General features: G+C 41.6%; 1 protein-coding gene and 1 long non-coding RNA gene across 5 annotated transcripts in view; one reads left to right on the top strand and one right to left on the bottom strand.

The window, feature by feature from the left end:
- The window catches only part of camsap2a (calmodulin regulated spectrin-associated protein family, member 2a), a 49715-nt gene that overhangs the window by 2887 nt on the left and 31114 nt on the right, over positions 1–15714 (bottom strand). For 2 of the 4 annotated variants that reach the window (XM_071485952.1, XM_071485954.1), the window contains 10 exons: positions 8853–8949; positions 8589–8685; positions 8274–8305; positions 8070–8139; positions 5751–7875; positions 4363–4499; positions 3732–3955; positions 3013–3109; positions 1062–1177; positions 412–530 (listed from right to left, as the gene is read on the bottom strand). In XM_071485952.1, the coding sequence (XP_071342053.1) occupies positions 412–530; positions 1062–1177; positions 3013–3109; positions 3732–3955; positions 4363–4499; positions 5751–7875; positions 8070–8139; positions 8274–8305; positions 8589–8685; positions 8853–8949 (3114 nt within the window). The remainder of the gene's footprint in view (positions 1–411; positions 531–1061; positions 1178–3012; positions 3110–3731; positions 3956–4362; positions 4500–5750; positions 7876–8069; positions 8140–8273; positions 8306–8588; positions 8686–8852; positions 8950–15714) is intronic. The other 2 variants (XM_071485953.1, XM_071485955.1) reach the window with 1 other exon arrangement.
- LOC139625897 (uncharacterized) lies at positions 3757–5722 on the top strand. The gene is made up of 3 exons (XR_011692036.1): positions 3757–3882; positions 4389–4544; positions 5192–5722. It is a non-coding gene; the product is annotated as an uncharacterized lncRNA (long non-coding RNA).

The following is a 15714-nucleotide window of genomic DNA, read 5'->3' as shown; positions in this document are numbered from 1 at the left end:
GCTTTTTTTACAACAAAGTCTATCATTACTCACCACTGTGCAGTGTTTTTCCTTTGAATTTAAGTACTATTTTCATTCACAAATGAATTCCTCTCACTCTACTGTGCTGTTTTTTACCAGTCGATGTTCTGCTACCGTAAATGAAAGCCTTCTTTTTATTGGGGTACTTTTATTGTATAACAACTCCACCATTATTTGAATCGTTGCTTTTAGAATTTACAGTATGCATTTTTTCACGCTTTCACACTGCCTTTGTTTCATACCAGTAAAACCAGACAGGAAGAATAGGAAGAGAGATTTTTATCCACATGGTACATGGTGTGCATTATCAATAAAGCCACAGGATACCTTGACCTCTACAGTGTAAAAATAAATAAATAAAACAATATGTTAAAAGCTCCATGCTGTTACCTCCAGGATCTTGTTCTTTTGCCCCTCATTGACCTTGCCTGCGAGGCAGCAGTGGGCCAGAGCGTTCTGGATGATGTGCTTGTTAGACTTGGCACTGGGTTCCTTGTAGAGCTTCGGTCCTGAACGAGAACAGAGGAGAGAACGTCAGGAGGAGGCTGTTGCCATGGCAACTATTCTAGTTGTGTCAAAGGAAAGGCTTCCCTCCCTAGTTTTCTATTGATAAATCATGTATGACGATTTCTCTGTGTTATCAGTTAGTGTAACAAAGGAGCTATGAATGCAGCATACAGATCACAAAGATTTGTTCACTCATCAGACAATTCTGGATTACAACCACTGAGAGGAAACCATACCAAGAAGACTGTGGATACTAAGTAGAAAAAAAACAAACTAACAAAAAAAAACTGTCCCTCAGTATTAGAATAAAAACTAAACTAAAAACAAAAATGACCCAAGAAGAACTAAATGAAACCCTAAGTTCTATCATGTTATTCTAAAACATTAGCTGATGTTGGCATTTAGCATCTTTATGTTTTAAATATAATATAGTTATGTTATAAATATACTACATCTTATATTATATACGTATATAATATATAAATTTGCATGAAAAAGATATTCTGTTGAGGAAATCTATTAAGTTGACCTACCGGTGTACTCTGTGTTGGATGTCACAGAGGAGGTTGTGGATCCATTTTCCCAGTCCTTTTCTCCATTCCTGCTGCTGGACCGACTCGGGGAAAGGAAGCCATCTGCAGAGTCTGGCCTAGAACACACACATACACACGGAGAATTAGTTCACCTTTCTGCATGGGTGCTGCTCCTGAACACACAAATTATACTGTAGGCAGGGCAGGAAAAAACTGTGCTATTCATGAGGCTACTCGATGTTTTTAAATACAGTGTCAGCTCCAAACATCAATCAGCCCAGCCATTGTATAACAGGGGAATTTGACTGCTGGCTGGTCTTATTTTCCCACCCTGTCTACATCACATTTGCATGGGTTTATTCTTTGCTGTGGCGGAAACTGTGCGCATTATTTTAGCACACGGTTTGAGTTTGGGCTTGGTTTGGTTGTGCAGCCTTACATTAACTAGTAAAGCAGCAAAGCTTGCAAGCACAGGCGGTGAGTGCAGTGATGTGAAGCGGTGTGGTGCACTGAAGGTCAATAAAAGAGGTCAATCAATTATAGTGCAGCACTTAGCGTTTACTTGCTCTTTTCGTGGACTCCAACTGCATGATGTGTCCCCTCTGTACATTGGGATCCTTCTAGTGATTTATAAATATACAGAGTGAACAGCACTTACTTCACTCGCATTATAATACTTTTAAAAACACTATTTTATTAATATGTAATTATGTAAAAATCAAGGAGTGGGGCAACTGTACAGTAAGAGCAACTAAAGCCAACCCTAGCTTGCATGTGTTTGTGGTGGATGTTTTATGCAGGATGTGTTCTACAGGACAGGTTTGTCATGTAGTGGCTCTAAACAAAACTTAACAATTTACTTTGATGTTTTATCAGGTGTGGAAAAAATAGAACAGGAGTGGAAATTGGTGTGGAAGGCACAACAGAAAGGTGGAGAAGTGGAAGAAGAGAAGTGAATGTTTTGTGGTGGCGATGGTGCTAAAAGCATAGCATTAGACCAGTGCTTTGAAGTTAGTCATAAGGATTTTTCCAAAAGGGAGGGAAAACATGTTGCTTTTCCTATAAGTGCTCACTCAATCCTTAATAAAACCCAGTGTGGGTTTCAGCTTAGGATTGGGCTCAGGACAGTGTGAAGCACCTTAAGGTTTGACCGAGGGGCAGAAACTAACCTTCTCCTTCTCAGTTTAGGAGAGCTTAGAAAGTAGAAGAGACTGCCAGAGGCTAAACTAGCACTTCTGACATGTGTGAAACAGCAGGAGAGAAAGTGGTAAGAAAGGAACATAGGAAGAATACAGGAGAAATGTTAGACCGGAGTTAGTCTGGAGAGGTTGGCTTTCAAAAAACAAAATAGAAAAGTCAGAAAATATCACCATTAAAGCACATGAAGAATACACACTTTAAGACGTGATAAAAATCACCCCAAAGTCAAAGTTTGTCAGATATTCTCAGGTTTCACCTGAAGTTTTTTGGCTTGTCCTAACAACAAATTATGTCCAGTCTAATTGATGGCAACACCTGATAAACTGTGAAGACAAAACACCTGCTGTGTGATCTGTGTGGCCAGAGGTGCGACAAGCTCGAGAATTCAACCTAAAGAGAATACTGACCTAAAATGGGTCTTTACTCAATATGTTATGCATTGTTTAATGCTCTATCATGATGGGTGGCCTGGTAAATGTCATTCTTGAAGCAAGTGAACCAGGTTAAAATGATTATTTAAATGATTTATTCTTAACATTCTCAACAATCATCAAGCAATCAATAGACTGGCATGAAGGTTTTCATATTTATGATGTTTTACTAAGCATATCCCACTACTGTATTCCTGAATGAAACAGAGATGTGTATCCAAAAGTATGAAATCTTTTGAGTTTGGCTTAAAAGGTTTTTATTGCATTTGACACCATGTTACACCAACACTTGGAGACTTGGCATATTAAAAATACCTCACCTTGGTGCTCTCTTCCCAGAGTGAACGCTGTCGCTGTCTCCCAGGTTGAGGGAAGCCAGGGACAAGCTGGAGACTGAAAAGACACGTTGGCGTGAACCTGGATGTGAGACAGTGAGATGTGGCACAGCACGACACGATTACACCGACACCACAATTGACAGCATCACCACACTGTCCACTGTGTTTTGTGCCAACCATGTTACAGAGCAATGCAGCTTCAGTGCTATGACCACATTGAACTCTCACATGCATAAAATACACACAATACTGATATGATCACAACTGACAATACATGGTTAAATGTATATAAATGTGCAATACATAATGCTTCATTAAACTTTCCTATGAGAAAACATGCAAAAACACGTTAGTGCTGCATTGCTCCTTCAGTAAGTGTTAAATTTGAAGTCCTACTGTTTTATTGCACCTTGTAGATATTACACAAACACAAAATCGTTGTTGCTTGTTATTATTTCCTACTATATGTAATATTGATTAGGCTATGAACACAGTATGTCAATTGATATAGTGTAATATACAATACAATATAAAACAAGAGGAGGTTAAATCAGGAATGTAATAAAAAGACTAGATAGTTGTGTAAGACATTTTCAGGTGGCACAAAGCAGAGTGGCAGCAAGACACGCAGACACACGCGCACAGATTCAACAGATGGGATGACCTTGACCTCTCTAACCGAGGGTCGTTCCCCTGGTTACCTGTGGCAGCTCTGACTGGGGTTTTGGGGGAGTCCATACTGTCACGGTGGATGGACTTTGGCCGGCCCCTCCTCTGCTTGGCACCACCAGCTGGTCGAGGTTTAATGACGGTGTCCATGTCCTCCATCAGTTTGAGCTGCTTTCTCCTGAGGTATTCCTGTTTGATGAACTCCCTCCTGGCCTTGTCCTCCTCCTTCCTGAGACGCTCCTCCTCTGCTTTCAGTCTGAACAGACAGACCAGACGGATGGAAGCAGAGTCAGAGCAGTGATAAGAAATACTGTGTTTTTAGTATGAATTATCTATGGTTATACACTGAAAAACAATACAAGCAATTTTTAGGATGACATCTAGGTTAATATATAGTTATATAAAATGATCTGTAGCTGCATCCATAGTGTTTGCAACACTCCATTTAGAATGACAGAAATAAAAAGAGAAATGCATGAACCAAAACATTCAAAATGATCATAACAAATGACATATTTCTAATGCTAGACATTCATTTAATAGTTATCTGCTTGAATAAATTCATGTTTTCCTTCAAAGGCTAAAGAGCATACAACACTGCATTCCTATACTTGTGTGCTCTGAAAATGTGTATGGACTTATTCTCCAGATGTGTCAACATACCGAGCTTCCTCTTTCTTTTGCTCCAGCTCAGCTTCCTGCTGCATCTTCCTCTGCTGGCTCTCCTTCTCCCTCCTCATCCTTTTCTCCAGCAGTGCTGCTCTTTTCTGAGCCATGTTCTCCTCGGCCTTTCCGTCCTCCTGCAATGTGAAGGAAACAAAGCCAGTCACTTTACACTGCTTCAGGTAAATGGTGTTCTACACAGAATAAAATGAGGGTCATTTAATAAAATAACTGTTTTATCTGCAGTTTATTAAGCAAAATTGACCTTCTATAGTTGTGACATGCTGTAGAGCAAGAGGCTGAGTGGAGTGTTATTGCAGTGTGATTCTCCATAAATCATTTTACTCAACTAATCTAACAATACATGAGATGATCTGAATGGTTGCTGTGAAAGGTCGACTACTTTTTATAATTAAATGAGACAATAAAAAGGCTGGTAAAAGAAGAGAGGATTTTTTCTGGGCTAGAAAAGGTACATTCCTCTGTATTATTTCTAGACACTTTTATATTGTGTTTGTAAAAGCTTGACAACAGCAAGAGAGTGGGAGACTATTGAAAACATGGTTTGTAAAATACCACACCTTATACACACTCTGAATGTATTATTAAATCTTGCTTTTACTACGCTGCTACAATAACAAATTCAATTTGAATTCAGTTGTTTACAACATAAGAGTTGATCCACCAGACTGTTCTATCATATAATATAGAAGATACAAATCAGTTTCATCCAGATTTTTATTTCATGTGAAAATCTTTTGTTCCTCCCTCTGTATCCACCCTCACAAGATATTCAATTTAACACTTCTCCAACCCCACATTTCCACAGCTGTGCCTGAATTATTCACAACAGCCCCAGTTTTCTGACCTACATTGAAGCCCAGACTGCAGATAGTGAGCCATCTTACAACCCATAAACGGAAAGCTAACACTGTCCTCAAGCTGGCATGTTTCCGGAACCATTCACATCTCATGTTAGGAACAAGAACCTTTCCTGATAAAACCAAATATGGCTGTCCTTGATTCAAATGTATAAATGCTTCTTTTCCAGAGCTCCAATACCACATCTAAAGGCTTATGCTGCTGGCTATATGTTTTATGTCTTATGTTTTTATGACTGGTGTCTCATTTGCCTGTGTTGCTACTCTCTGCTATTCACTTATTGACCCATTGGGGGACAAAAAAAGGATATGTTTATCTCTTCCCACCTCATCTCATCTAAACAAAAAAATACATTTTTATTCAACTCTCTCGAGTGACTGTACTCATTTGGCCTTTGTGCAAATCCTCCTTTCATTTCTTTTAAAATGAGAAGATGCTACCACGTATAGATCATGGGCTCTTCGTGTAATATGGTGACAGAAACTGTCTGAAACAACGAAAGTTACCTTGAAGAAGAAACCACGACAGATCTTCTGCTCCTCATCCTGGCCTTCCGCATTACCCTGCTGCATCTCCAACCCATCATCAAGGGTCAGGTCCTCCAGTGGCTTCACGACGGACAGAGGAACCTCAATCAAGCTGCTCTTTGCTTGTCCTGAGGCTTCTGGCTGGGGAGGGATCTCTGTAGGTGTCACCGTGAAGGTTTCCACCACAGGATGGGCCAGAACCTCAGGGAATGATGACTCTATGGCAGGTTTCACATCTACAACTGATTTCTGACCACCAGCGATCTTGGACTGGCTGCGAGCATCTGTTTCCTGGGTTTTGGCATTTGAATCTACTTCTCTTTGCTCTCTTTTGTTCTGCAGGTTGGGGGAGCTGGGGGGTGAGCTGGCTACACATATACTGGCAAGGTCCCTCTCTGGGTAAAGAAGGGAATCAGTCTCCTTGTTTTTATCTCCATCTGGAGCTAATGTCTCCAGATTGGTGGTTGCTGGTTTCTCTCCCATGTAAACGAAGGAACTCGCCAAAGGCTGGCAGGGAGAAAATCGACGTAGCCTTGGGATGCTATCGACAGATTGTGGGGCAGTTAGGACTCGATTGTAGGGGGCCAGCTTGAGCTCACTGGGACGAGCAGTGCGGGGATTACGTGAGTGGAAGGAGGCAGATTTTCGTTTGATGCTGGTTGGAGAGCGGTGGGTGGAATGAGGGGAGTCAGCTGGAGAAGAAGGTCCTGAGGATCGAGTAACAGCTCCAGCTCGACTTTGTTTTTGTGGTGAGGGGTTTGTATGTGGAGGAGGGATGACCCATGCCTGCTGGTGTTGTTGCTCCCTCATGGCCATGATGACTTCCTGCTGCTGAGCCAGTCGCTGCATCTCAGTCTGGAGGAAGGCTAATGAGTGGTTGAGCTTCTCAATAGAACGTGTATATTCTGTCAGATCCACCTCCGTTAGCTGAGCATGACTCTGTCCACCCTCCTCTCCTGCAATAGGTGACTTTGTCCAACAGGATGCTGTGCTGCTTTGTTCTGCCCCATCAGGTGTGTCTGCTTTGCTCCTTCCAAATTTAAAGATGGGACTTGTGCTCGCTGCCTTGCCTTCACCCTCAGTTTTTCCCCCTTCCTCTCCACTGGCAGCTCCATCCCCTTTTCTCTTCACCACATTGAGAAATGCTGAGTGACCCATCTTTTGGCGATGTCTTGTAAAAGCAGCCTCCACTTTCTTCTTCTGTGCTTCAATGGCTTTCCGTTTCTCCTCCAGCCTCATCCTCAGCTGTACCATCTCTGTTGCCATGACCTGAGCAGGGTCATTGGGTGGAAGCTGGACAGGTGTGGGCGATGCTTGTGGGGGCGGTGTGGTTTGTTGATGGATGGGGCTGTGCTCTGGGGTCGGGGCCCAGGAGACAGATAATGGTAGGCCAAACTCAGAGCCCTCAGGAGTGGTTTTGAGGGAGCTGCTGCTGCCCCTCCCTGAGTCTGGCGCTGATGGATTGAGCTTCCTCAACTTCTGTTCAGCAAAGCTGGTCAACTTCACTCCTGTGGGGGACTTGCTCTGGCTGCTCGGGCAAGGGCTTGGCGTGTCCATATCCAGCTCCATGTTCACAGAGCAGTCTTTCAGAGAGGAATCCTCATCTAGCATGTCCTCTGTCTGGATATGGATGCCAGTGTCTACCTCTGTGGTGTCTGTGGTGCTCAGAGGTCCTTTGGAGTCCACCTCTGACACCGGCTCTAAGCCACCAACAGTAGCCCCATGGTCCTGACTGTGCAGGAAGAAACCGTTGTTGATGCCTTCCACTGGGCGCCTGCTTGGACTGTGGATAATCTGAAGGGCCTCCTCCATGGAGGGAGTTGTTGCCATGACACTACCATGTCCATTGGGAAAAGTTCGCCTGCCAGGCTCCATACCAGCTAGGCTGTCTGGGCAGCCCTCCTCCTCAATGCCAACACTCTGACCATTCACTGGCTGGAAGGATAGGTTGCGCTTCATCCCACGTGGCGGGTGGTGGACCTTGAACCCAGAACCATCATCGGTGCTGACAGACCTGACCATGCCACGTGTGGAGGAAGGAGGGGCAGGAGCAGAGTCCTCTTTGTCGAAGGGGATGTCAAAAGAAACTCCATAAGGCCCAGATCTTAACATAAAAACAAAAAAAAACCAGTAATGAAATCTGCAGATGCTTTTTTTGGGCTAACAAATATGAATAGGTTATTTGAGGAAAGAGTCTGATTTGGAAACATCACAATGCGCTTTTCTTAATCCCCATGGCATGATTAATTCTCTTGGGGATTGGACATTTTAAATGAGCAGCACATGAACGGGACGAACCTTTTCTCTTTGGGCCAGGTGCCGAGATTTCCATCAACAAAAGACATTGAGGTTGACCTCTTGATCTCTCCTGGAGGACACAAGTAAGCAAAATAAAACTCAAAACGGAGGTTGTTGTACCGACAAGTAATAATATTTTGATATTTATACCTTGTAGTACAATTTGGGTAAAATATAAGTAAATAAAATAAAATTAAAAAATACCTGAGTTTCTAGGCTGGGGTCGCAGGGGCAAACTATGGAAAAGGAGTAAGAAAATGACATTTTATACATTGTGATACATACTTTTATTGTCCTGTGTAAGGATTTTTCCATACAAGCTGATCTTATTTAGCATAATCGTTCCCATATATTCACACTTGGGAGCTGCCCACCAACCAGCATGAAGTTAAGGAACAAAGAGCAGCTCCACTCAAAGAGTGTACCTTGCTAATGCGCTTTTAGAAGTACGTACAGTATAACACACAGAACTGATGTTACAAAGTTTCACATTAAATACCATCATTTCGACTAAGATACCTGGGTCTTTCAGGACTGGGGGATCTCTCCATGAAGCTTCTCTTAGTTGCCTTGGAGATGGGGATGGCTGGCATACTCTTCAAAAAGGATGAGGGATCTAAAGGTGATAAAACAGAGACAAATAATCAAAGGACAGCAACATTATACTGTACTTCAACTTCTCCCAAATTACTTTGCTTTATGTGTATTTCTCTCTATGCATGATACTGCTATTGTTATTGCCTCAATGAATATTATTGTAAGATCAGAGCTTTTGAGACTTGCCTGTGCCTTCGTTGGCCAGCTTTCTTGGTTTCACAAAAGACGGCTTGACCACCTCAAACCACCAAAACAGCTCTGCCATGAACACCAGGTAGTTATTCTGGGGGAGAAATCAAATGAGACTAAAATTAAAAACATGGGTTATATTCAATGACTCTGCTCAAAGATACTTTAAAGAGACAGGGACAAATTCTCTGTGTCCTTATGTCACTGCATGTCACAACCTCACCTGTCATGCAATTGCATTGTACCTATTACTCCAGCAGGTGTCTCTGTTGACCCCTACAGATATCAGTGTTTACTGTATCTTCCACTCTGCATATAAATAATTCACCAATCTTGCCCTATTTCATAGAGTATCCCCGATAGAAAAAGATGCTTCATAGCTCAAACTACAGCCCAGTGACATCCAAGGGAATATAGCAAAGATGTTTTGTAGTAGCTGTGGTAGTAGAGAGAAGTGATTAAGACATTACCCTAATTTATAAAATAGAGGTCAGCTATTTTTTTCTGTTTTCAATCACATAGCATGCAATCCACCAGCCGACCTGAATTAGACAGTTAAGTAATGTTGGAGGGATTTTTGCCACTGCTGTGCCAGGTCATGTCAACGTCCCAATCAGGTCATCCTACAGTGGGAGGTCAAACTGCTTGAGGACACTACACTGCAAGAAATATCCATCTTACAAAGCCATTTCACTCAGGATTATTATATTTTCCTTCAAACACTGTTGTTTTTTTGTCTTTTTTTTAATTAAGTGAAAATGTGTGAATTGTGAAAAACTATTACTCTTGTTTTGTAAAGACAGTAAATAAGAGTTAAGCTGTATAGAACAGTAACGATCTGTGTGTAGCCTTCAATAGACATTACTGGAGAAACACCATGTGGTTCAGCCAGCATGGCTGGCATTTCCTTTTGTTTGCTCTTTTTGCCAACACTGTAAAAATTCTTTTTGTAATGAAACATGCTTTCATGGGTGAAATAATTCCAACTGTCTCTGATGTAGCTTTGCTTGTTTTAAAAAAAAAAATCATTATCTTGACATATTACATACAGTTCAACTAAAGTAGATCTTCTACTTGAACATATTTCACAAATCAATTCCAGATCAATTATCAGTCAAAAGTGCTTAGTTTTTTGCAGTGAACATGCCGGTACTCACTCGCAGATGCTCATACATACATATATCTATGCAAAACGAGTGCAGTGAAGCAGGAACGACCTTGAGGAAACACGCCCTCTCCTCACCCTCAGTCCATGGTCTCCAGACAAAGACAATGCTGCATGGCTCAGCTCTAAAGATACCTGATTCACTTCATCAGCAACATTTCACTCTACTGGACACACACATCATACATACACTCCTTAAGCCCCTAAACTGCAGCCCAAAAGCTCATCAGGAGGGGCAGAGGCAATTAGCACTGGCAACACTGGTCTCCCTTGGGTGTTACTGCAGCATTTTACTTTTTTTTTTTGACCCCTTTTTGTTTTTACCTCACATGCCAGTGTGCAGAGCTGCAAAAGTCTGAAAGGTGTGTCTGCTATGACAGAATGTGCCGTAGTAGTGAGGAGCAGTAGTGCAGATGCCAAAGTAATTAAAGTCAAGCAGAAAAATATCTGATTATCATCTTCACGTGCAAACTGAACAGTTGCTTAAGTTTTTTTTAACAGTTTCCTCCTATGTGTGAGTTACATTTGCCCTTCTCATGACTCTGGGATCAAACAGTTTTCAAGTATAGAATTGCTAAGAAACACCAAGCAAATACCAAAGTGCTGGTTACCTTCAGGTGTGTTCAGCATTTGAAGCATTCCTTGGAATAGGATGAATAGAAGGAAGGAAGGAAGAAATCAAGAAAGAGAGAAAGCGAGAGAGAGAGAGAAAAATCTCCTATCTTCCGTTCAGCCCAGATTGGTGGCAACAATCCAGATTCACTTCTCTCCTCCCATCTGTCCCTCTGTCTACTACGGACACACCAGGTGTGAGTGTTATCGCTTAATACCACCAGTCAGCAGTCACACACTCTCACACAGATCCCTAAACAACCTACCACCGCACCACCACTGCGCCTATCTCCCCACTGACTGGCATTACTAGCTCATGGACTGCCAGGTCTGCAGCGTTGCCAGATCTGGCTGTTTGGAGATTTGACTGTCAGACTGTGTCACTCTCAGAATGAAAACAGAAACCTGATTGGTGATTACTAGAAGAGCTTGTGGGAGGAGGGAGGTGGGGATGAGGGGGGAGCTAATCCACTCTGCAGGGATGGGCACAACCAGCGCCCCTCCGCCTCCCCTCCTCTGTCCTGCATGTACTACACATGCACTCACTCACACATGAAAGTCTGTCAATGTGTAGGTCTTGCATGAATAAAAATACCAAGCAGGTCACACCTTACAAATTGCATTATCCAACTTAGCAAGACACATGACCTAGCCACGCACTGAGCATGCACAGGGCATTAATGTCAACAATCATTGTGCCAGAGAGTTGATTAAAGGATCTAGATCCTGCAGCCAGACAGACAGACTCACTCAAATCTGGAAAACTCACTCTCTTGATTTACCGCCAAGTGTATCGGGCTGCCCTCAGCTGCCCGCTAAAAAAAAGTAAAAAAGTTAACGTTACATCGTACAGAGGCGAGACACAGACATTAGACCAAAGCTTCATGTTAAGAAATCCAGTGAAGAACTCATAAGGGTATCCTAACACTGAAAAGAGCAATATTTACCTGAACATCACAAAAGCCTTACACCCTGCACCTGCTGGTGATCTAGGAACTTGTTTTAATGCAATACTCAATGCAAGACACACTGGGGATTATCAGCTAATAGGTGGGGAGAATTAGTTCATCATAATACTGCCTTTTGCCTTTTGTCAACTGATACCTCACAATGGAACCAATAGTCAGTTTGCAGGCAAATGATTTACTAACTGAGAGTTGTGTTGAAGAGGCAACTTGTGAATTACAGTAAGTGTGTTCATTGCCTTCCTCAGAGCAACCTCAGCATTTCTGCTGAAAAAAAAAAAAGACATGAACGCTGGCGAAACCCCAAAGCTGGTGAATTTCATTTCTCCTTCTTGGATCCACAGATGGTAATCTAGATGTGCTGTGAATTAATTAAAAGAAGAGCCAGTAAATGGGAGTGGGCTGACGTGATTTACAAGCCTGGTGTCCATTAGGAAAGAATGCCTTTGTAAGTAATGTGTGTATTCTATGGCTTTGGGGGTTGGGAACTGAGAGCTAATCTATTGTCTCTTACTGAGGTATACTGAACATAATATGGACGTTCTCTTCTTCACCAAACATACAAAATCTTGTGCTTTATTAGACTGCCAGAGTCTTGTAACAAATTTGTGCGAAAGGGAGCAGAGCTTTAACTCTGGTAGTTTTTATGTACAGTCTACATATTTAGCCACAAAGGGGCAACATAACAAGCTGAGATGGAGTTGCTAGACAGAGTGGCAACTCTATCAGCTGTCAAATGGTCACACTGTGAGGATTCATGCGCACATACTGTACCTGGTGTCTTCAGATGACTCATAATATCTATTCAAGTGTCTAAGCTGCACCAGCTAGAGTCAAACTCTCATGTTTCAACTGAACTGAAGTGTCTCCTGTAATGCTTATTTGTCGTTTTGATGTCCTCTGTGTTATTGTTGCTCAGCCAAGAAGCCAATTTATCTATTTATATATTTACACATTTATCTCATGTCACACGTCAGTCATGTCATGACTTACTTATGTCAATCATGTAAGACTTATTTTCAAATTTGTGATGCTATTTTGATAATCAATTAATTACTTCGGCCATTTTTTTTAAAGAAAACAAAGCTGTTCTTTGTTCCAGTTTCTCAAATGTGAAGATTTTTAGCTTTTCCTTGTCATTTAAAATAGTAAGAAAATCTTTTTTTTCCATTGTTGGTCAGACAAAACAAGGCCTGGAGAAGTTATAATAGGTCTTTTTCTGACAATTCATAGAGAAAGCAATTATTCAGTTGCAGATTAGGCGATATTGAAAATAATCAGTTGCAATCCTAATTAAGATACAATGGCGCATGCTGCTTGATTCTATGCAAATCATAATTTAGAAATGTTCATTCATACAGTTATGTGTTCTTCATTCTTAATGGAAAACATCAGGTCCAATAATCCCTAATCACATGTGATGGAAGAATTAGCACAGGAACACTGTCAGTGTCAAGTGTGATATTTGTCATGGTGTGTGTTCCTCTGTGTTTGACTGTGTGCATGTTGCAGTGATGGGCATGTCTAAACACATCACAAAGTTCCCAAAGGATGCTGTCCCTCTTTCTCTCTTTTCCCACCTCAATCTCCACTCTAATCATTTCAAACTGTTATCACTCCTCCTCGTCTCTTCTCTCCCGTTTCCATTTTCTTCCACATCAACACCTCTCTCACTCCCCCCCCTACCACCAGTCTGATGTCTCGGCTCAATCTCTATAATAAGGTCTCCATTAGTGTGACGGGGCCAAGGCATACGGCTGCTGAGGATGTGACAACCTGGAAACTGGGTCAAGGTGATTGAATCTAACTTGGTCTGTGTGCAGTCCTGGCTGCACTGCTGCTCTCAGGAAAAAACTCTGCCCTGCTGGGATTTTTTTTTTTTTAATCCCCTCTGAAATCAGTGTCAGCAAAATACTGATACTGGCTGGTTCGCACAACTCAATTGTTTTTGTTTTTTTCACGTCGTGCATTTAGTCGATGTACTATATCTGAGCTTTGGGTGTGTTTGGATCATTTTCAGCAATCTGACAAAAAATGAGACATGACTGCTTTGTTCCTCAACTATAATGATTTATACTCATAGTGCTGTAATATTAGTACAAATATCAACACTGCTGGTGGTGGTGCTGGCCTGCACTGCTCTATTTTTCCCATCTAAGCTTCAGAATTAAAGTCATGGTTTCATATTGTCTATTAAGACACTTCAACTCAGCTGACTGTAAAGAATAGAAGCACGGCTCCAACTGCAAAGCCAGTTTTTTTTTTAGGTTTAAAGTGGTTTGAAAGTTTGAAAATGTTTAGTCAGCTTGGAAAGTCCTTTCAGTGACCTGTATTCTGTCTGTGCTGAGAACAACAGTCCTGCATCAGAGGACATGCTGAGGTGACAGTCAGGCAAAGTCAAACTCATCCAGACACATTGACTTGTTTGTTTTTTTTTAACCACAACAGCTCGCAGGCTTAACACATTGAGATGAACACACGCACAAACACACAACGGAAAGAGGAAAGTTACACACCAAACCACCAGACAAATACTAGCATGTTGTGACTGTGGTATCCATTATGTCTTTTATGTGACAGAAAAGTGACAGATGCTGTTTTTGGGGTGTTGTGGGAATTGTGGGCTCCAGCAGCCATTAAAAGTTCCCTGCAGCAACAAAAATATGTATATGTGCACACAGCAACCGCCCAAGAAAGCACAGCTACAAAGAGATGGAGCCATCATAGATCCTTTGAAGACGCAGAACATTGGTCAGCGGGTGGAACAATCTCACACATACAAAAGTCAAATTAAGAACCCTGTTCCCATTAATTCTTTGGCATAAACCTGGTTTTGAAAAGCAAAAAGAGCAACAGAAGGAAAACTACACAGACGAGTAGATCTGTATAACAGCACTCTTCCTGTTTCTGCAATCCAGCAGTGTGTCACCTCTGCCAGATGAAAACAAATAAGCTTTCTGACTCAATATTGTCACCTTTGGATATTTTTACCAGACCTGTGGCAGATCTAAAATGACCCTGCAATCTGTAAGCTCACATCAGCTGCAGACAACCTGGATACCGCACGCACAGTGGAGGCATGGACGTCAGGGGAAAGAACACAAGATAAACTGAACTTGTAACTGAGAGAGGTGGAGTGAGTCAGTGAGAAAAGACAATGTCTGATTGAAGAAGATCAGGAAAGGAAGAAAGAAAGAAAGAAAGAAAGAAAGAAAGACAGAAAAGGGAACTAAAGAAGGAAATGAATTCAAATGAATGAAGGAAGAAAAGGAAAGAGTGTGAGGAAAGAATGAAAAAACACATGCAGACATGTAAAGAGAGCAGCCGGAGTGCAGCTTTCTGTGCTTGTGGCCGGTGTAGACAGTTTGGACTGAACGCTTTTTCCATAGCATGACTCACCACACTGGCCCACAGAGCTGCTCATTTCTCCTGTTTCATTTAGCCCCTCTGACTGGATGCAACGGCATATGGTTTTCTAATTTGTTTAGTCAAAAATCCATGTTTGAATTAACACCTATAGGATTTGTGTCAGTTTCTGAAAATTCTGTTCTGTAATTCTGACATTTCCCACTTGGTTTTCTAAGAAAGAAACAACACTTCCCTGGATTTTAGTTTGACAACCAAGAGGTTACATTTTCTCACATGGTTGTGTTTCGACTACCTACCACTTGCATAGCTCCTCTCTGGCTGCATTTTAAAGTGGCAGTTTGAATATGGTAGCAAATCAGCAGTTTCAATTCTGACGGATACTTCTCCAGGACTGTAATGGCTATTACACAATAACTGTAAAAGCTATTTCAGAGTGGAGAATTGTTTTGCAGAGAGAAGATCTGGACACCAACCGAACAGGATCAGTATCATAAAAGCACAGAGTTTGTTAAGTCAAAGCTTTCTACTCTGTGACATTTTGCACATTTTTATGTTGAGAAAGAATAGAAATTCCTTCAAATTATTAAAATTTGTGCCTCAAAATACAAACTCTCACACAAGAAAACAATTAACAAATATTTTCATTCCCAAAATGATTTCAGCATATGTAGAACATATATAAATGTTTACTTTAATTCATTCATACAGACACAGATCTGTATAAATACAATAATATTGTCACCTTACT

The sequence above is a fragment of the Trachinotus anak genome, unplaced genomic scaffold (genome assembly GCF_046630095.1).
Source record: "Trachinotus anak isolate AG129_WGS33_773 ecotype Australia unplaced genomic scaffold, CSIRO_AGI_Tana_v1 ptg000010l, whole genome shotgun sequence".
Lineage (NCBI taxonomy): Eukaryota > Metazoa > Chordata > Actinopteri > Carangiformes > Carangidae > Trachinotus > Trachinotus anak.
The sequence above is the reverse complement of the archived record's forward strand: the minus strand, read 5'-3'. Positions and strand labels throughout refer to the sequence as shown.